This window comes from Copidosoma floridanum, unplaced genomic scaffold (genome assembly GCF_036245765.1).
Source record: "Copidosoma floridanum isolate Cflo_tuat_1 unplaced genomic scaffold, Cflo_Japanese_pri ptg000008l, whole genome shotgun sequence".
NCBI lineage: Eukaryota > Metazoa > Arthropoda > Insecta > Hymenoptera > Encyrtidae > Copidosoma > Copidosoma floridanum.
In genome coordinates this window covers 11,634,735-11,658,491 of record NW_028321885.1, presented here as the reverse complement: position 1 = coordinate 11,658,491, position 23,757 = coordinate 11,634,735, and the positions used below count along the sequence as shown (strand labels likewise).

Here is a 23,757-nt window from a genome sequence, read left to right as displayed (position 1 = left end):
ATGGACAGCTACCTCTACAAATTTTTTATGATATGGCTTTATTGAATAAGTGTTACTAGCAATATAAAACTTTAACATGATCTATTGGGAAAAATCGAAATTACCGTTTTCCCAATTTAATATTTCTGGCAGATGTGGCTGCCCGAACTCCTGAAGTTCACCTTTAGTGACTTCTTCTGTAGCAAAAGGTGTTTTCGTAGCACCATGTTGGTCAGAAGAATAGCCGCGATGCTCTATAGCGTTAGTTGTACTTTGGTCAGACGTCTCCTGTTATGACGCCGAAGCTATAGTACTTAGAACTTCAAAACATTTTTTTTTCAAAGCACTTGATCTTCATGGCTATTGAGAGAAGAAATGGACGTAGGTCGCTTGCCCATTGCAAAGTGTCAGAGTATGGTCAACACCTAGCAGCACAACTAACATCACTGTTCTTTACGTACTTCCAGTGAACAACTCTAGTACTTGATATTTTGCTCGAGAATATTATCACCACACTCACTGAATTCGGTTGCAACTGACTTGGATTTTACTTTGACACCACATAGTGAGCCTTACTGAACTAAAGATAGTCGTCATCGTCGTCGTCGTCGTTGTCGTTATTATTATTATTATTGTTATTATTATTATAATAATAATTATTATTATAATTATTATTATTATTATTATTATTATTATTATTATTCTCGTTATAATTATTCTTAAAATTTTGTTGACATAATCTTGCCAATAGTTTTTTAATGCACAGATCTTGGTTCATCGGACTAATTTTCTCAATTTGGTTTCTATCAATATACATTTTTTTGAACGTGTCCAGTTTTTCATGTTTATTTTATACTCACTACTTAACGCAGCGACTACATTGTTAATGACCTTATTATTGCTCTTAACTATAAGTACGTGGTCTACAAATGACGCTACACACACAATACATTCATTAATTTTAAATACGATGATATTTTATTAATATGCACCTTTTTAAAAACAAAGTTGTCTAGAAATTTACTTAACCTTCTGTATTTGATTCAGTGATTAGACGGCTGCATTAAACCATACAAAGGCTTGCACTTGATGCCAAACACCGTAGGTATTTTCTTATTAGAATCTAGTTTTAAAGTTCTCCGTAGAGAAAATCTGGTTTCACTTCATATTAGATCATCTCCAGATCCAATTGAGAAGTAATGGAGCACATTACTCTGATCTTTTCGAAACTGGATATTGGGACGTATGGATTTTTATTAACCACACCTAGCATCTGTAGGAACCCGCACGCGCAGTATCACTTTGTGACTATTTATTTGCTCGTTTCACTTTAAATCGAAGAAATTGGCATACTCTGGTCACTTCATAATTGTCCAGGCATTGTTGACTTTATGATGCGCTTTAAGCTTTTTCTTGATAGCTGTTCTCTATCTTTTGTGATGCAGCCTACTGATGGGAGCATCATAGGTGTTAGGCTCTGTACATCGTAAAGTTGACTTCGTGTTTTTTTAGCTCCTGTGTGAGATTATTTTCTTTTAGTATTTTACATTAAGTATTAGTGTTCTTTAAAGCTTTATCTTGGTTGTTTTTTTTTCCTTATTTTGGACAGTGATAATTACATGCTCAATTACTTTTTCAATTTCACCTGTTCACATCGTCTCTAGCCTTACCTCCTTTACCTTTCAATCAAATTTCAGGTGATGAAATTTGTTGCTAAGGGTTTTGTGAGACTTATTTCGAGCCTTCAACCAAATCGTCTCTCAAACGGGGTATTGTTTTGACCCAGAACTATAGGATAATTACGGGAATACTCTCACCTAGTTTGCTGGCCAGCGCTTGCCTAAACCTTTTTGTTGCTCAACAGCATGTTCTGCTGTGCACCGGTCAAGGCACACTGGTGGCACTCTCTCCAGTACTCATCCACCACAAGTGACTGAAGAATAACATCATAGTAGAAAGACGCTCTCTTGCGCTTGATTTAGAATATTTTATTTGTATTAGTTTTGTTAGTAACTAAAAAACTTCTTGATTTTGACTTGCTTGAATTTATCAATAGAAGTAAAAAAAAAAATAAAGGTAAACCCAGATTACAAAATTATTGACTTCTGGCAATTACTAAAATTAAAGCAATCGTCTTGATTTTTCGCTTGATTAACCAATTTCATAAGGAGCAGAAGACTATTCATCATAAACTAAGTAAAATAATGTTGGACTTTTTGAAAAAAAGTGTTGTCTCTTAAATATTATTCAACATAAAGTATCCAAAACCAAGAAAAAAAAAATCGCCACAAATAGCTTGTGACTGTCTCAATGGATCTCACTAAATACATACACTTACTAGTACCTAAATTCTTTTCAATCTATTTTTTTTTATCTAACCACCTCTAACTAGAAAAAGAAGTTGGAAATCTCCTCTTATATAACGTAAGCACGTCCACCTTAAAAAATAATTTTACAAACTTACGTCAAGCATACATAAAGACTGTAGATGGTTCTTGAAAACCAATAAAATTTTATTAGTCAACCCATAGGTATCATAATTTTAATGTAAAGGTTAACGACCTTTTAGATTCTTTAATATAAAATATCTTACGGCAAAGAGAAGAAGTAGAAAGACTAAATTTTTGTTGAAATTAATTTGCCTAACTAAAAAACAAATAATAAAAGAAAATATTCATTTAGAGGTAATACGATGACACACACAAAAAGTAAGCCAAATTTTGTAAAGACCAATTAAAAGAATTGTGAGATATGGTTAACTATGTACGCATGCAAACATGAATAATTCTTAGACAAAGAAAACATCTTTTTGATTGTTACAGCATCGATTTCGTTGAAATTCATTTGGTAAATTCCATACAAACAATGAAAGATACTAGTCCAAGGATTTTTTTCGCGTGTTTTAATAATATAAGTGACTAAACATTTTAAGAAAGCAACTTTTCAAGCAAACAACTATGGTACTACTCGATCTACAAACTTTTTGTTTATTTTATTTGTTTTAAAGTTAGAAGACTTAGTTTTAAGAAAAAAGTATTTTAAATAAAAATTTTTAACAAACTACATTACTCCTATATTATTACTCTAATTAAAGTAGCAGTTTATTTAGCGGGACATATCAAAAAACAAAAATAAAACCCTACATCGAATCAAAAAAGGTACATGTACAAAATGTAGTTTATAAAAAAGTTTATGATTAGTGTCTTACTTATTTTTTGACGTAACCTTTAACTTTTTTCATGAATCGAAACAAACCATTAAAAATCACTTTTTTCAAATTTGTATGTTACAGATTTTGCTTCAAGAATTTAAAGCGTAGCTCCTTACATAGAGCCCTTACTTGACAGAAATAGGGGAAAATTACCTTCTAACACAATTTTTTTGTCTCTAAAATGTATGTTTGTATTGCACCGATCCTGCAGAGTCCTATCTACTACTCCTTAGGTTTTTTTTAATCCTGAAGGCTTCATCTAAAGTTATTAAAGCAACTTAGCATAATGTTTTGTTTCAGATTCTATTTAACAAAATACACTCTCTATACTGATAAAGTCCTAGGTAAACCAAAAGTCATTGCCATTAACAGAATGTTTTTACCTCGAGAAATCAATAAATTTATTAATATTTCGTACGAAACGTTTTTCTTCGTCCTATTCATTATTTAAATAAAAATAAATTCAATTAAACGGGTGTTTACAGAATGCAAAATTTCTTAGTGTCACCATTTTACTTTTTTTTTTGGATGAATAAATTAAACGATAGGCATGATTCATCTCCAAATTTACAAAATTTTATTTATGTGTAGAAGAGCACGGTTATTTCTTATTATAAACAAAATTATCGACAAAATAAGTTTTATATTTTTTCTATAAATGATTGCCGTTAATATTTTCTAAAATTTAAACCAATTAAAAACTTGTTATAATTGCATAGGATGTATAATTATGCTAGCTTTACTAAAAGTCTTATCAACTTGTACTGTTCTTGATTAAATTCGTATTGAATGCAGTATCTTTTAAGCACTTTAGATTGCCTATTGATAGAATTACTACAGATTTTTAATCTTCGGATGTTGTTTACCATTTTTAAATGCTTAATATTTAATTACTTTCACGAAAGTTGTTTATAATTTTCAATAGACGTTATATTTAATCTGCTGTTGCTCTTTTTTTCCAGTTTTTTTTTTTTTTTTTATTCTTGACGTTATAATTAAAAATATGGTTTTTAAAACTATACTTAAAAATAATGACCATTTTTATTATATTTTCTGGTTTTATTTAAGAATATTAATTTTTGAATATTTTCTGTTTTTTACTTGCTTTTTTGCCATACTTACAGACATGATAATATAACACACAAGGTGATTTTAGAAGCATTATAAAAAAAATGTTTTAAAATCATCTAGTGTGCTACATTATTATGCCTGTAATGTTAATTTTTATTTTTTTTAAGGTGTAGGGCTTAATTCACTATTTTGAGTTTTTTACCGGACAAAACAGCATATATGTGGTGATCATATTTTATACAATAAAATGTACTAAAAATCTCGTAAATTTTATATCAATACAATTTTAGTAATATATCACTTATAATTATCATTATTAGAACAGTAGAACGATGGTAAATAAGGTAATCAAGATCCAAAAAGAAAACTTATGCAAAATCTTTTAGAAAACGTGAAGCTATAATCGATGCCTCAGGAGTCGGTGCGCAAAGTGCACAGAAAGTGAAGCTTTATTAGTGTGTTTAAATGTGTGTATATATATATATAAGGGTGTTAAATCTTTCCTCAATAATAACGAACAAATTTGTTTCTCTGTAAATAAAGTTTAGTTTATTACTATTTACAAGGGCTATTTACAATAATTACAAAGTTACCTGTAAATAAAAAAACGACAATTGAAGTTTATTATTATCACTTCTTTAATTCACTCGTTTAACACTCTTAACGAAATCTATCTAATAATTGCTTTTATTATAAATCCTTAGAATTATCTCTCTCCATTACTGTAGTTTTTCCAACGTATTTTTCTGATCTGTTCAGTCTCTCAAAATTTGCTGATCATCCTAGAGTTAGTTGAAGGAGAGTTAATTGAAGGAGACGTGCGTAGTGTATAAAGCGCGGCCGATTCAAATGAAGAAAGCCTACTTTCTTTACATCTCCCCTTCCCACCGTGAAAATTGTGTCAAGAATTTTCATCATCTGTTGTATTTTCTATTGGTACTAATTTTGTTTTATGGAATAATTCTTTTTCTTTATTTTTTTTTCCGGTTTTAATTTTGTATATTGAATCTGATATTTTTTCCATTATTTCGAATGGGCCAATCCTAAGTTCATCTAGTTTTTTTCTGTTTAATTTATTGCCATTTTCCACATATACTAGGTCTCCTATGTTGAACTCGTATTCTTTTCTGTTTTTATCAAAGAGTTTTTTATTGTAATCATGTGATTTTATGGTCCTTTGTACTGCTAGTTCTCTATTTTTCTTCCAATCTTCTGCGTTTTTATTCTCTTTTAATTCTTTGGGTAACAGACTTGTATCTGTACCGTCTAGTAAATATTTTGGTGTAAAACCTGTAACTGAATGTTCTGTTACGTTATATTTGTTTACACACTCTCTTGCTACTGTTGTCCAAGCTTTCTTTTCCTTGGTTTCGTTAATTTTGCATCTTATTTTGTTAACTATCGTTTGGTTAAGTCTTTCATTTAGGCCGTTTGAAAAGGGTGTATTTAAAGCTGTGAATATAAGTTTTACTTTTTGTTCTTTTAGAAAATTTTTAAATTCTTTTGAGTTAATGCCTGGATATTGATCTGTAATTATCATATCTATTTTATCCGTTTCTAGTATATTTTGGACCAGTTTTATAAAATCACTTGCAGTTTGTGTTTTGGATGTTAAAATAAATGCATATCTTGTAAAATGATCGACTAATAAATGAAGGTATCTTTTCGTTGATTTTTGACCGCCAAATCCACCAATCGTATCGATTGACATTATTTCAAATGGTCTAGTTGCTGGTCCTAAGTGTGACATCAATCCGTATTTTATTTGGCCTCTCGATTTATTTTTTACGCATATGTTACAATTTTTGCATATTCGTTTTATATTTTCTATTAAATTTTTCGCTGTATAATGCGGGTATATTCTGTTTAATGTTTGTCTAATTCCAATATGGCACCATTCCATGTGCGTTTCTTTTATTAATTTAATGCTTAGTTTCTCTGATAAGATTATTTTATTTTTATTATTTTTTCCTTGTTTGTAAAAAATACCGTCATTATCAACTATTTTTCTTTTTTGTTTTTGTAACATATTGTTTTCTTGTTGATCCTTTTTTATTTCATTTATCTTTATCAAATTTACTATTTTTAGCATATCTTGTGTGTTAACTGATTCTAATACCGGATTTCGACTGAGACAGTCTGCTTCAAGGTTATATTTTCCTGGTAAATACTTTATTTTGAAATCGAATTGTGATAGGTAGTATGTCAACTCACCCAGTTCTGCGTCCGTTCTTACTTTAATATTAAGATTTTCCAAGGGTTTGTGGTCTGAATATACTTCAAAATATCTTCCAATCAGCCAGTGTTCCCAGTAATTTATTGCCTCTTTAATTGCTAGACATTCTAAATATATAGCTTTTTTTCTTTTTTGTGTTTCTTTCAGTTTTTTTGAAAAATAAGCCACTGGTTTTTCTTTTCCATTTTGTTGAACTTGTTTCAATATTGCACCCATGCCTTCTATTGAAGCATCTGTATATATTTTGATGGGCAAATCTTTATCAAATATCTCTAGCACTGGTTGAGAGCATAATAACTTTTTTATCTTTATAAAAGATTTTTCACATTCTTCAGACCAATCAAATTTCACATCTTTTCTTAACAATCTATGTAATGGATCTAATATTATTGAAATTTCTGGTACATATTCATAGTAAAAATTAATTTTTCCTAAGAACTGTCTAATATTTTTTTGAGTTTTAGGGGTGGGGAAATTTTGAATTGAAATCAAGTTATCTTTAATAGGTCTTACTGTGTTATTCTCGATGATGTGTCCAAGGTATTTTACTGACCTCGCTGCAAACGTGCATTTCTTCAATTTCAGTCTAAATCCTTCTTTTATAACCGCGTTTAAAACTTGTTCTATATGTAATATATGGTCTTCAAAAGTTTCTGAAAATATTAATAGGTCATCTATATAGTTTTCTGTACAATGTTTGAGATTATGTTTTCGAAGTATACTAGATAGGATTCTCTGAAATATTGCTAGCGCTGTTTTTAGACCAAATGGTCAGCAAGTCCATTGGTAGTGCCCTTCTTGTGTTATGAAGCCGGTTTTATTTCTATCCTCTATCCTTAGTGGAATCGACCAAAATGCAGAATTTATATCTAACGTTGTAAAGTATTTACAGTTTCTGGCTTTTATTATTATATCATCGATAAGTGGGAAAGGTTGCGCCTGTGGTATAATTATCTTGTTAAGATCTCTAAAGTCGATGCATAATCGAGATTTTTTTCCTTCATCTTTTTTAAAAGCCAGAGTCACTGGTGCCGCAAAAGGGCTATAAGACTCTTCGATTAGGTTTTTCTCTAATAATTTTGCTACCTGCTGTTCTATTTCTTTTTTGTCTTCAATCGTACATCTATATGGTCATTTACAACAATATTTATTCACTGATAGATCTATCCTTGCTTCATAGTCTTTCACTGTTCCTATATCATATTTGTCTTTTGCAAAAATCATTTTGTATTTATCTATTAGACTTTCTATTTTATATTTTTCTTTTTTATGTAAGTGGTCTAATTTCACTTCAAATTCTTTTTCTTGGACATGTTCATTAAAGTTCACTTTAGCTTCTATTGAGCTTTTTTTTTCTATCTCTGTTTTTATTTCGTTCTCTATTAACTTTTGAGAGATTTTTAAGTTCTCGTCTTGAGTTAATCTAAATAGTTTTATCATATCAAGCCCAATTAAGAAATCTTCAAAATCATCATTTTTCACTATAAATACATCTACTTCTTTTTCTATTTCAAATATTCTAATTTTTATTGTTACTAGTCCATTTGTTTGTGTCACACCATTGACTGTTTTTAATGATATTTTATTCATATCTCCTTTATTTTCTTTTATCTTAATAAATTTTGAATTTATAATTGATATCTGTGATCCTGGATCATAAATTCCATCCATATTTAGTCTGTCTTCTAGTAACATTTTTACTCTTATCAATGGTGTGATGATTCGTTTTTTGATTCATTTTGTAAATTTATTTCTAAGACTGCATTATTACCTATTGTCTTTGGTTGTTCTTTAGTTCCATTTGGTTTTGTTTTAAACCAACATTTATCTTCTGGATGGTATCTTGCACCTTTATTTAAGCTTTCACATGTCTTGCATGGTTTTTTTTCTTGTTTAGTTTCTTTTGTTCTAAAATTACTCTTTTTATCTACTCTTCCTTCATGGTTTTTTAATTCATTAAATAAGTCTGTTATATTTTCTAAATTTTCTCTATCTATTTTTTTCCTAATGTTTTCTGGTAGACCAAATCCAATTCTATCTATAACTGTGTCTATGTCCATATCTTTGTTGATTTCTAATAATAACTTTTCTTTTTTTATTGCATAATCTAATAAATAGTGAGCCTTCTTTGTATTTGTAATAGTGAGCATATGCTCTATTATTCCATCCTTTGTTTCCAAAAGTCTTTATGAATTTTTCTTTCCATGTATCCCATTGACTTTCTCTCTCTTTCAGCATCATTGAACTATACCAGTTTTGGCATGTGTCATCCAAAAAAAATCTTAATATTTCAATCTTATGTTCTTCTTCATCTATCTGCAATCTTGTACATTCTTTTTCGTATATAATTATCCATTGATGGGCATTGGATGTTTTACTATTGAATTTTTCTACAATTAACTTATCTGCAATATGTCTTAAATTCTTTTCTTCTCCTTTTTTCTGAGAAGCTTCTACTAATTTTTCTAATATTTTGGTTAAACTTGTATTGTCTATATCACTGGTTTTTTCACAATCTATCTCCTGCAAAATTCTATCTTCAAATTGTAAGTTTCCTGCTTCATCTATATATATTTTTTTAAGATTATCTGTTAATATAAACCATGCACTGATTTTGTCATTTCTTCTCTTCAAATTTGCTTTTATTTTACTATATGTGTTTTCTTTTAGTAACTCTTTATGTGCACTAACATTCATAACATCCTCTGGTAATACATACACTTTCCCATCCTCTGTTTTGATTGATATTATAGCTATCACACTTGATTTAGTATCGGTCGGAGAAACTACGACTTTAAAGTTAAATTGTAGTTTCATGTTTCACCAAAATTGTCGTTTTATAAGGGTGTTAAATCTTTCCTCAATAATAACGAACAAATTTGTTTCTCTGTAAATAAAGTTTAGTTTATTACTATTTACAAGGGCTATTTATAATAATTACAAAGTTACCTGTAAATAAAAAAACGACAATTGAAGTTTATTATTATCACTTCTTTAATTCACTCGTTTAACACTCTTAACGAAATCTATCTAATAATTGCTTTTATTATAAATCCTTAGAATTATCTCTCTCCATTACTGTAGTTTTTCCAACGTATTTTTCTGATCTGTTCAGTCTCTCAAAATTTGCTGATCATCCTAGAGTTAGTTGAAGGAGAGTTAATTGAAGGAGACGTGCGTAGTGTATAAAGCGCGGCCGATTCAAATGAAGAAAGCCTACTTTCTTTACATATATATATGTATATTACTAGTATACTACAATAAAGGCTTCACCCCGTGGGCTTTGCTTGTATGCCCTCTAAGACCATAATTATTTATTATTTTAGTTCTTATCATAACCATATTTATTTTTAAGTAACTTATACTTAAATGTATGATTTTTAAAATTAATCTTTTTATTATTAGTAACACTTTCAATTCGAATTCATTTCTATTAAATTCACACAATGAACGAAGAATTTGTGTTAAAATGTATTTTTAAATATGGTTTGTTAATATTAATTTATTTATTTATAAGTTTATAAGATATTAATTAAAACATATTTCGTTTAATTTTACTTTTGTAACAAAATTATTATTATTTATTATTTTTTGTGATACGGGGCTTTTACTAACGACTGAGTTTTATATTTTATTTTTCATTTTACATCTAATTATATTAAGATTATATATCTAGTTTAATAGACCAAATATCTTGTAATAACTTTTTATTTTGTACATATTTTTTTATAAAATTTAAATATTCTAAATTAAAGGTTATAAGAAAACACTCATGGAGATAGGATGTCAGTGAAGACAGTACTCGAGAGCAGACAATGTGTAGATCACATAATGTAACATCGAAGGAAAGTATCAGAGCAGCCGAAAAATCACCAAAACTATTATGATCGTTAGCAATAGAAAAAAAACGAGTAGATGTTAAGAGCATATCATGAAATGAATGTTGCAAATCGTTAACGTCAAAAACGAAGGTAGTATAAGAAATAATGATAGCACTATAGTTAGTTACATTACTTGTAACAATTTTTATAACTTACAAGTAGTTAAAATTATGTTCTTTTAGAATTACATATTTCCGAGTTTAATAAGTATAGTATAGTTTAGTAGCTTTACTAAGGCCTTGTGGTTAAAACCATGTCTGGCCCTGCAAAAAAAAATCTTTACAGTTTCGTAGAAATTTAACTAAATGATGACTTATAACACAAGTCATGAAGATAAAGGTCACGTCAACTTAGAAATTTAACATTTATTTTATATTATAAATTTAGTGGCACATAAATTTTATTGCTGGTTAGGAGTATTTTTCAAGCGTTTGAACTAATTTTTTCTGATTTTTACAAAAAAAGCGTGCTTAAAAAAACAATCTTTTTTTTTTTTTTTTTAAGGCTATCTACTTGTCTAGTTTAAAACCACAAAAAAATTTTTAAATACTAATCAAATGTAGGCAACTACTCAAAATATCTAAAAATTTTTTAAAGGTAAAAGAGGGTGAATCCGGACACTTAGAAATTAAAGGGGACAGCTGAACAGCTGTGAAATTTATTTTAACCCATAATCATTTCGGTAAGTAACAGTAGACAAAAATATATTTGAAATCATGAGGCAGATCCATATAAAAATAAATGATCGAAATTTTTAGTGCGAAGCTCCGGTATTATCAAATAAATAAATGATTTGGTACGTCACTCTTCCTTATTTAAATTTCTGGACCGTCCAAGATTAGACTCCATTGTATAACATTGAAATTTATATTAGGCAGTAGTCTGACACACTAAGAATACATAATGTGCGGGTCCGAAAGGTTTGCAAGTACTTAAACTGCATTAGTTGTGGTCACGATACGTAATTTTTGCAATGATATCGTGCGATAGTCATTGAATTAATCAAGTTAAAAACAGCATAACTATCTTTCAAGCGTACATAACCTGATCAGAGTAATATATCTATTTGATTAACATTACTATTTAAGTAATGCTCTCCTGTGTCCGACTACACCATCCTTTCTTATGGGTCCTCATCATAGGTGTCCGACTTCATTCGCAAACGACGTTAAGTCTTAAAGTTGATTATTTAGTTATTTTTGAGTGGAAGTAATTTAAAAAAATTTTTTTTATCAATACAAATAAAGGTTGTTTAATAGTAAAAAACGATTTTTTGTTTTAAGAATGTGAGTCTTTGTCGTAGACAAATAAAATTAATTTTTTCTTATAAAAACTGTCCGAATATACCCTACTTTACCTTGGATGATGAATTTTTTTTTAATCATGAAAACTTTAAATCCAAAAAATTGCTTTACAATTTGGCAACATTAAATACTTAACTACATATCTAAATATTCTACTAACCTTATAGTGATCAAGTTCTTGGCATTTAAATGATAAATTAGTGGATTGTATATAATATGCAATTTGATATAAGTATACAAGTTATATACACACATACATACACATATACATACACAAAGATAAATACCTGACTGGACCCAGACGAGGCATAAATAGACGACGTTTGGTTGTATCTCTGGTCCCAAGGAGAGGACGTATGCAACAGTGTATTTACAGATGTTTGCGAATTAGTCCTAGGATTTTGTTGATTATTCCATTGATGATTATTATTTGAACTTGTCGTCGATGAAATCGATGCAGAAACTGATATTTGAGTTGGTTGCGTTTGTTGATGTTGAGAAGGTTGTAATTGTTGATTGGAATACGTCATTCGCACTACGTTAGTGTTACCATACTGACTTGTATTTGCCGGCCAACCTAGAAACATTAACCAGTTAGTTACAAACAAAATGGAAAAAAAATTTAATCTTGGATCATAAAAATATTTTTAAAAAATTATATTAGTTTTAAGAAATCTAGTCATAAATTAGACGTTTATTAATCAAACTTCTTTTTTGTTTTAGCATAAAAAAGTTTTAGTATATTATTGTATTTTTGATAGTCGACTTTTTTGGTAGTGTCTAGACCTCGAGGGGCTTTCTTTTCGAAAAAAGCCGACACCTGGCCATCTCATCGGGTAAAAGTCACCGCCAGCTGTAAAAAGGTTGGTAAAGCGAGTTTAGATGGTTTATTGGAATATATCTTTCCATGAAACTTGATAATAGGTGGGGTGTGCGTTGAGTAGTGTCACTAAAAGTGTCTGGACATCTACCCCCACTACTACCCCTTCCGCTATGTTCAGTCAAACAGTTCTGAGTGCGCGGCACACGACTGTGTCTCTGATATGGGAAAAGCTGAAAAGAGTCGTAGATACAACAAAAAACCAAACCATATTAATTTATTTTACCAAGAAATTTGAAAAATCACATCTGAAATTATAGAAAATTTTTTTATAATCACGATTCTCATACTGACTCCAAGGTTAATAACTAGAGTACGAATAAAAAAAAATGTAATTTTTCAAGTTCTGAATTATGACAAGCATGTCAATTGAAGTGTGAGGTAATGAGTTATACGTATTACCAGCTTAAGTTTGAAGACATTATCAATAAGTAACTAGGAGTAGGGCACTAGATCTTGAAGCACGATTAAAAGAATAAAACAATCTTGTTAAATAAAACATAGTATTACATAAAACTAGATTAAAATACACATTGAATATTACAAAAGCTACTTGCAAGTAGTGATATGTAAAAACATATGTATACTACCAAAAGAAAATAAAGTAGTGCTGACTCCCGAAATAAAGTGAGGATACAACGACAAAAGTCAAATTTGATTGCGCTGATAACAACTATAGTTTCATCACTCAGTCTTTAATAGTTTAAACACAATGGTGCCTTTAATGTAGTGCATGATTAAAAAAAAATTTTTTATTAATGATAAATTTTTGTCTAAAGTAATAAGATACCGATACTTTTAATACTTTAATACTTGTTTATTGCCTTTTTAATTTATAAAGTAGCTCACGAGGCCAAGTAGTTTATAGTGCAAGTAACGGTGAAATAATAACAAATATATCACGAAGAGTGAAACCACAAAATTGTAGACTTATTCTCAACGATCACTCACAAATGCTTTCAGCCTACATGTCTCGTGTTATGAGATTTTATGCCTCATAGTAAGATTGCAGCTACAGACTTACAGCTTTCGTTCTTTTTATTTTTGGCTTAAAATTGTTGAATCTCAAAATTTTTACTTACAATTATTTATTATTTCAGAACTTACAATCTTAGAGTTACATAGTTACATACTTATAGGATTTTACTTTATGGTGTTAGAGTGTTTAAATTAAAAGGTTCAGTGGTCAAGATTAATAGATCACCCGTGTTTAGGATATGAGTTAAAAGTTTTTAAATTTATAGATGTAAGGTCTTAACTATTAAGAATTAGAATTAAAAATTCCAGGTTTAAACTAATAAACTCTTTAAATCAATGAACGAGTTCTGTCAATGATAGTTATTAAATGTATTTTTTAATATAATGTTTTATCCCACTGTTACTTGTAGCCTGCAAAAAGAACTAGAAATAGAAATATTTTTCGATCGAACCAGATTTCTTTTCTTTTCACTTAGAAGACATAAAAAAAGACTTCTAACTTAACTTACTTACCTATCTTTTTACGGTCATCGTGGACATAATCGTAATCATATGTTAAATTATAAATGTGATGTTGATCTAAGAAATGCGTGCTAATAAAACAGTAAAGTACAAAGTACAAAAAATAGATTTTTCTCTCTGACAAGAAAAAAACAACAAATCATACAAGAAAAAGTTTTAAACATAGTGCACACTTCCAAGACCAAAAAAGCCATGCTATACATGAGTCAGTTCAGCCATGATTTTTTGTGGTTTATTAAAATAATTTGCAACTCCAGCTCATATGCATATTAAAAGCTGTAGATTAAAAAAAATGTTCCTCCAGTAGCTTACGATGTATTACTTTATTTGAGTGTCGAAATATTTCTTAGTTTTTGCAAACTAGCGTCTTTAGTTAAAAGAGGACCTATTTTAAAATGGCTTCAACAAAGTTGTTAGCCAATGTTTCGTCATACTCTTTATGGATTTTGTTACTGAGTGGTTTAATTGCTATGTACTAAATTTTCCATATTTCACAGTTATTGATAAAAACTCTAAATATTGTTCTTGATTTAGTAATCATTGCGATGCAGTATCCTGACGAAAAAAATCTTAACTACTTGGACTGGTGCGTCTTAAAAGGGTATGCTACGATCGCCTTCTCTTCAGCTACGATTACCTCATAAGTTTTCTTGCGTGAGTGTGTATAGGTATTTGTATATGGTTGATTAGTGGTAGAAGTTGAATGAAATCTAGAGTATGTTTATTTATTTATTTGGTTTCACTACAAATCAATTTTATCTTTTCTAATACAGTTTTTGTAATTTGTCTATTCAATACATATTTTTTCTCGACATCCCACTGACATTTTTTTTCTTGCTCCATTCAAACAAAGGGAATCATACATTTTTATTGCACCCTTTTTTGCCTTTTTCGTTTTTGCTTTTATTTAACCTATTACTATGTACATTCATTCCTATCAATCGTTATATTTAAATTTTTTTCTTTATCTCCAATTTCTTGGTTCCTTTTATCAAATTATTATATTGTTATAGTCGTTGTCTTTTTGTTACGTAGTTAATTTTAAAAGATCTTTAAACTCTGTAGTAGAATATTTTATTTAAGCCTTTTTTTCCTGTAATAAATTTCTAGTTCTCAAAACTGCTTTGTTCTCCTCTACAATATGTTCCAATTTATCAATTTCTTTGACTCATTCTTTTAAAATTCTTTCTCTAGCTACCTCATATATCCACGGATGTTCTAGTTTTTATTATTTTACTCGATTGGCTTGGCTTTCTTTGATTTTTTCTTTTTCATCGGCCCAATTTCTGATTCTTTCTTCAATAATATTGGTTAGTAATTTGTATATTTTATTAAGTAGCGCAAACAACGTATAATTATAAATATCTCTGTCACCTCCAGCTTAATATATAGGACTCATTTTTGCTGTTTCCTAACTTTTTGCAATTTCAGTTTGACTAAATATTTCATGTATGATTCATGTTAATTTTACTTTCCAATCTAATGATAGTTTTTTGAAAAATTCTACAACTTAACTATCTTTCTCATCAGCTATTAGTTTTTCATTCTTTAAGGTACATTAATTATTTGTAATACTGATAATTCTGCGTTTAAGACTCCTGCTACTCTGTTTCTTGGCTCTCTGCTCGTGTCCTTTTCAATGCTTTATATTTTTCTTTTTTTTTTGTAATTATTTTTATCCATCCTGATTTTTGACTTGAACCATTTCTCAAAAGATTTTCATACAATTTTTCTTTGTTCACCGTACTTTTTTCCTTAATAATTTATCTGCCCTGTATTTTCTACTTCTTTTTTTTCAGACCTAGATTTTTGCTGCTTCATAGATATTTTGAGTTAAGAAATCTCATCTTTCGTGTACATGTTTTTTTTCTTTTTCTACACTTCGTGATCTTTCTTCCATAATGTCTTCAAATTTGATTTTGAATTGGCCATTTTTCTTTTTTTTCCTCTCCCATTTTGAATCAGCTTCGATTTATGGTAGTATGGATTTGCTCCGCTCTTTTATTTTTTCCTTCCCAATCCCCCTTATTGTGATAGACCATTTTTTACTTTTGTACCTCATTTACCATTAAAATTTGTTTTCACTTTCTTCATTCATCTTCTGATACTCTATTTTCTCTATTGCCTATGATACAAAATTATTCACGTGTTTTTTTTATTAGTATCAACCTCTTTTAAAATAATCCAGAACTCAGATACCAAAAAAAAACATTCAGCATACGTTAAATTCTAACGGTTTCATCTATGTGTGCATCAACGAAGTTTGAGTTAATCAAGGGAGCCACACAATCTATCTTCCAAGGCATGGAACTTCAAGGCCAGCCAACGGAGTCACCTTAGACTATCGAGATGTGCTTCACATCCTATCTATATCCTGTCTTCTCCATGATTCCTAGGTACAAAGATTTAGTCCTGTCGCACCCAAACATACTTATGACCCTTGTTCTTCGCTACATTATTAATTCTTAAAAGAAGCTTATCTACGCATGGGGGCAAAAACTCAAACAAATTTAGTGTCGAATCTAGTGTGGAATCCGGAAATAGAGCTACATACTCAATTTTTCCTCTACAGTGTTTTAGCTTTGATAATGATATCACGTGATTATATTGATTTAAAGGACACCAAGAAAGACTTCCGCGACGTAGATCCATTTGCTTTCACCGATGATGTGGCACTCCCAGTTTAGTCCGGTAGCTGAAGCATCAAAAAAGAGCCAATAAGGAACAAATCGGAGATAGCGTCCAAACTTTGCAGATCGCTTCGTATTATGGTCTGTAAACATGGAAAAATAGTTTTGTCCAACCAAACCACGGGCTTCAATTGTTATTAAACAATTAGTAAAAATTTACCATTTTTTTTCTTAGTTTTTCTCATATAACTTTTTTTGTGGCTGTCGGATTGCAAAAATAGCCAAAGATATTTTGTTCGTTATTTAATTATCTACCGATCTGTGTAGGCTAGATCATTAGAAGACTTTTTTTCGCGAAGTTATATTGCAAAAAAGTGCAAAAATCGTCGTTATAAATTGTCATTTTGAAACATCCATAACTTTTATAATGTTAAATGAAAATGCTTCAAAATTTGGTATTCGATAGCTCTTATAGAGATCTTAAGCCATGCTTAAGGCTTTTCTTGTATCATGGAAAATAACGTAAATAAACTATAATTATTTAAAAAATTCATTTGATTGTCCTGATCGTTAAAATTGAGCTAGATTGAAACTTTAATATGGATTTTATCCAGAATACAAAGGACTTCAATATTGTGAAAAAAAAAGTTTTTTTTTTCAATTTTTACCCCGATTTTTTACAAAATTTAATTTTGCAGTATTAACAAATTAACATTACTCGATCATTTTTTATTGTAAAAAAGTAGAACTAGTTCCATTTAATAGTGTATATTTTAACACAAATTTACAAAAAAAAATTTTTACGATACGATGTTTTTAACTATAGTTATGACCAATTTAGTAATTTTTGCAATAGTTTAATTTCTATCGGTTTTTTCGATTTGGAAAAAATATTATAGTATCTACATAGCATCTGTTGTTGTAATATATGACTTACAGATTTTTTAAAAAATAATTGACAGTTAGAAAAAATTACTTATTTATACAGTTTTACGTGCGATAACGGCCTGTGTACGGCGGATTGCATGTTTCAGGCGTTTCCATACCAGTTCGAAAAATCATATTATTTGATCTTTTACTTTTATTATTGTTTTGTAATAACTAAAAATACATAAACATACATTTTTATACAAAATTTATTATGTGAATGCAAGAAAATACGATGTACATGATATTTGTTGCATAAATTTTTTATAAAATACTATTTCTTATATTTTACGTTTTTTTGTCACTGGTATGTGATCACTATCACTCTCGGTGTCATCTTCTATTTCGGCGAACAAGATGTCATCAGAATCGTCTTCTAATACTAATTCACTCATCTGGATTTGAATTGCTCATGCTCTACGTTCTGAATACTGTATATGTCGTTATTATCTTCATCTTCACTAAGAGACACTACTCTGTCTTCCATGTTAGCACAATTTTTACCTTCACAGTATTTACACACGGCTGAGCAATGGATTCCATTGTTCTCTATTCGTACGCAGTAAAATTGAGAGGTAGGGATTCTCAAATACGTTCAAAAAGAAAATTATCGTTCACATGCGTCGACGCCTGAAACATGCAATCCGCCGTACACAGGCCGTTATCGCACGTAAAACTGTATAAATAAGTAATTTTTTCTAACTGTCAATTATTTTTTAAAAAATCTGTAAGTCATATATTACAACAACAGATGCTATGTAGATACTATAATATTTTTTCCAAATCGAAAAAACCGATAGAAATTAAACAATTGCAAAAATTACTAAATTGGTCATAACTATAGTTAAAAACATCGTATCGTAAAAATTTTTTTTTGTAAATTTGTGTAAAAATATACACTATTAAATGAAACTAGTTCTACTTTTTCACAATAAAAAATGATCGAGTAATATTAATTTGTTAATACTGCAAAATTAAATTTTGTAAAAAATCGGGGTAAAAATTAAAAAAAAAAATTTTTTTTTTTCACAATATTGAAGTCCTTTGTATTCTGAATAAAATCCATTTTAAAGTTTCAATCTAGCTCAATTTTAACGATCAGGACAATCAAATAAATTTTTTAATTAATTATAGTTTATTTACGTTATTTTTCATAATACAAGAAAAACCTTGAGCATGGCTTAAGATCTCTATAAGAGCTATCGAATACCAAATTTTGAAGCATTTTTATCAAACATTAGAAAAGTTATGGATGTTTCAAAATGACAATTTATAACGACGATTTTTGCACTTCTTTGCAATATAACTTCGCGAAAAAAAGTCTTCCAATGATCTTACCTACACAGATCGGTAGATAATTAAATAACGAACAAAATATTTTTGGCTATTTTTGCAATCCGACAGCCACAAAAAAAGTTATATGAGAAAAACTAAGAAAAAAATGGTAAATTTCTTACTAATTGTTTAATAACAATTGAAGCCCGTGGTTTGGTTGGACAAAACTATTTTTCCATGTTTACAGACCATAATACGAAGCGATCTGCAAAGTTTGGACGCTATCTCCGATTTGTTCCTTATTGATTGCTTCAGCTACCGGACTAGTTGTTTCTGTGGCGGTATTACCTCAAAAGAGAGCGATAGATAGAGAGAGAGAGAGAGAGAGAGAGAGAGAGAGACGGAAAGAGAAAAAAACTTCTGTCCATTATGTAAAAATACAAGGTGTGGCGTTGCACATCTCTTTTGATGGACCAATCAGGAATGCTTTCATCGCGGCACCATGTCTGTCTGCAAATTTCAAAAGCTTTCAAAACACCAAGCGTATTAACAGTAAAAAACTCGTAAAGTAATACATATTTTGAAATTTTAATGTTTTAATTCCAGTTGTTTCAGTGACCAAACGCACAATTCATGAATATTTACACAGAAAAAAGTGACTAAATAGGTTAACATTCATCAATTGACGTGTGTGCATGTCTATATATACATACGTGGGGCTTCGCCCCTCTGCGCGCTTCACGCGCCTATCCCCTACTGTTCTAACTTAAAAGGAGAGTCTCTAAATTTTATCTGTTAGTGGGGAGAGGATGGTGCCCAGAATTTTGTGAGAAAAAAGAGTTTTTGATCTACATGGTTAAGCATAAGTTATATTTATCAGTAAATTTCCACACCATCTAGAAGGTATTATTGTGGTACGTCGAGAGTTTTTTTTTAGACTTTCTGTTATGTTTAGAAGAAAAAAGTTTAATATCGTGTACATAAATTTAAATCAAGATCAACAGAAATTTTTTTAACTATTTGTGAACAAGAAGAAGAAGTATGTTTCATAGATGGTCCTGGAGGATCCAGAAAAATCTACTTCCATAAAACACTAATTAATTATTTTCTTTCTAGAGGTAAAAATATTTTGTCAATGGCTTGGACAGCAATTGCATCTGTATTGCTACCAAAAGGTATGACCAGTCATAGAACTTTCCGTTTACCTTCAGATTTAGATAATATTGAGAGTGTATTTTTAGAATTTGGAACTGAAAAAAAAAAAAATTAAGGAAAGTTAATTTAATTACATAGGACGAGGCTTCTATGATTCTAAAAAAAGCTCTAGGAATCGTTGATAGTACGTTGAGAGACTTGTGTAATACAAAACTTTGCTTTGGTGATAAATTAATAGTATTAGGAGGAGATTTTCGACAAATCCTTCCAGTTATAAAAAACGGTAATAGAACTACGACAATAGAAGAAACTATTAAATCATCATTTTTATGGAAGCATTTCAAAATTTTGATACCACAAAATATTATTCGTTCTAGTGATAAAGAATTTTCGAAATTATTGTTAAGAATTGAAGAAGGGAACATAGAAACATTTAACATTCCTAAATCCTGAATAACAGATGATGTCTGTACTACAATATTTCATAATTACAACAACGGTTTGGTTATAACGTAATACTAACTTCACATAACAAATATATTTTTTTTTACACAATAAAATTTTAAGTAAATCAAATGGAGAGACAAAAACTTATTTCAGCATCGATACTGCAACCTATAAAGGTGTTGATAAATCAGATGATAATATTTATGTAAATTTTCCCGTAGTAATGTTAAACAATATTCGTGAAGGCTTGCCACCTCATGAACTTAAATTAAAAATAGGGACAATGGTAATGTTAATTCAAAATTTTAGTATATAAGACGGATTATGTACCGGTACGCGATTACGAATTACTAAATTGTTGAAGTATTACATAGACAGCAAAATAGTGACGGGAGAAAGAATTGGTAATAGAGTTTTTATTCTTAAAATTACAATAAAAACTGGAAATACTTCATCATTACCCTTTATTTTATATAGAAAATAATTACCATTAGTTGTAGCGTTTGCTATGACTATAAACAAGTCTCAAGGTCAAAGTTTTGATAATGTAGGATTATACTTAAAAAAAACCTCTATTTTCTCATGGTCAATTATACGTGGCTTTATCGAGATGCAAAAATAAAAATGGAATTTTTGTTTAAATCGATAGAGAAAACATTTTGAATATTGAAAATATAGTTTGAAAAGAAGTTTGGGATTATAAGTAATAATGTATCTAATAATGACAACATGATTTTGATATTTCTATATCTATGGACAAAATTTATTACTCAATAATACATCCCATAGATAAATATAAGTTTAGAAAGTTGGAAGGAACATTTTAGAGATCTTCTGGGAGGGGTAGATGTTAAAACAGAGGGGATAAGAGGGGCAATGGACAACGAGGAGGTTACGGGAGAGGCGCTTATGGATTGGGAGATCACCACAGCAATAAATCGATTGAAAAAGAAAAAGGCAGCGGGTATAGATGGAATTCCAGGGGAGGCCTGGTTATTTGCGGGGGATATGATTAGGAATTAACTGATGGCGATTATAAAAAAGGTGTGGAAAGGTGAAGGGTTTCCAGAAGACTGGAGGACAGGGGTAGTAATTTCGTTGTTTAAAAAAGGGGACAGAGATGATCCAAAAATTATAGAGGGATATCGTTAATGCCCGCAGCTTATAAAGTATATACGGAGATAGTGAGGAAAAGATTGGAAGCGGAGATAAATGATAAGAATATGTTACCTGAGGGACAGACGGGATTCCGTAAATCCAGGTCCACGATTGATAATATTTATGTGTTGGATTATATAGTACAGAGGGCGAAAGTTAAAAATGAAAAATTATACGCACTGTTTGTAGATTTCAAAGCGGCGTTTGATACAGTGGACAGAAAGATTTTATGGGAGGTTTTGGAAAAAAAGGTGGTAAGCAAATATCTGATTAAAAGGTTGAAGGAGATCTATGTGGAAACAAAAGTGAGGATCAGAGGTAAAGAAGGACTATCAGAGGAATTTTGGATTAAGATGGGATTGAGACAGGGCTGTCTGCTGAGTCCAGCGTTATTCTGTTTATATATTGCCGGATTAGAGGAGGATTTTAGGGCAAGGGGTGTAGGCGGGGTATTAATAGATAAGGTCAGAACATGGTCACTAGGATATGCAGATGACCTAGTGTTATTCGCATTAAACACAGAGGCTATGCTAGATATGATGGGTGTGCTCAGAGGATTCGTGGTTAAGAGAAAGTTGTTTTTAAGTTGTACAAAAACAAAGATGCTTATATTTAACAGTAGGCAAAAACTGGGTAAAAGTGTATGGAAGTGGGGAAATTAAAAAATAGAAGAGGTAAAGTCTTTTAAATATTTGGGTTTTATCTTTAATAGGAAGGGGAACTATAATGATCATATTAATAAATCAAAAAGAAAAGGTAGAATAGTGTCAAAAAGAACGTGGAGTTTAGGGGAAAGGTTATGTAAAAATGACTTCAGAAGAAGGTGTTTTATGTATGATTATCTAGTCAAAATTACAATGTGCTACGGGGCAGAGATTTTCGGGTGGAAAGAGAGGAAAGAACTGGAAAAGGTGCAATTTGACTATTCTAGATGGATGTTAAAGTTAGACTTTTGTACGCCGAGATATTTGATATCAAAAGAAACGGGTATTAAAAAGTTATGGATAGACTTCGGTTAAAGATCATTGAGTTATGAGAATAAAGTTGTTAGCCAGGGGGAAGACAGACTCACGAAGTTGTGTTATGAAGAAATGTATGAGAAAGAAAAAAATGTAATGCATAAAGAAGAAAGGAGAAAATACATCCCATAGATATTTATTATGTTGTACCAATTGTTCCAATTGTACCAATTTAAACATAGATTTAAAACAGAATAGGAATAGACCTAAGTGTTCGTGGTTTGATAGGGCCTTATAAGTTGACACATAAAATAAGTCATCTTAATGCGAAAGTTTCACGGTTTGTATGAATAATAAACTAAATGTAATTTAAATTTTTACACGTATTGGTATTATTCATTCGTATACAAAATAATATAATACATACACATAAAAATTTGGGGCTGTGGGGCGGTTGTGTGGAATGCCCTACCGAGATTACTATAAAATATAGGAAGATATATATATATATATGTAGAGCGCGCGGTGGCTTAGTAGGCTAGGTCGTGGATTGGCACGCGGGAGACCGTGGTTCGATTCCCGGCCGGTGCGACTTTTCCGGGCAAGTACCTCTGTGATTTTTCACATGTGCTTTTTCACCACGCAATGCTCCTCGAGGAGGGTTGAGGCGACCTTCTCGCAGCAAAAATTGCCTAATTTACTCCCTACTTCTCTCTCAGTAATGGGAGGTCTCCCATCTCTCTTCCCTTCCTTCTCCCAAGTGCTAAGTGCCTATAGTAGTGCCCTTGTTAAAGGAGCCGGACGTGGAGCACTAATATATATATATATATATATATATATATATATATATATATATATATATATATATATACAGCATGATATGTAACGGTGGCATTTCCCGAGAACCGCGTGTAGAGCGATTTTTTCTGACGCGAACCCCGTTGGAATTAATTTTTTAGGGCAAATAGCTTTTAAATGGGAGCCGATTGAAAATACGTTCCAAACTACCCCTAAATGGGGTTAGAAAGCTATAGCGCGCCCGCATAAACTCACGACGTTGCCACATTGTTATTGGAGCTTAGTCGGTAAGCAGTGAGAACTATATCCATGTGCGCACGCAAGAGCGTCAGCTACTGCTGGTAAC

At 30.4% G+C, this 23,757-nt stretch overlaps 1 protein-coding gene across 3 annotated transcripts in view; it reads right to left on the bottom strand.

Moving 5' to 3' along the window:
• The window catches only part of osa (trithorax group protein osa), a 528,215-nt gene that overhangs the window by 25,426 nt on the left and 479,032 nt on the right, over nucleotides 1-23,757 (bottom strand). For all 3 annotated transcript variants that reach the window (XM_089589257.1, XM_089589255.1, XM_089589256.1), the window contains one exon: nucleotides 11,970-12,259. In XM_089589257.1, coding sequence (XP_089445383.1) covers nucleotides 11,970-12,259 — 290 coding nt within the window. The remainder of the gene's footprint in view (nucleotides 1-11,969; nucleotides 12,260-23,757) is intronic.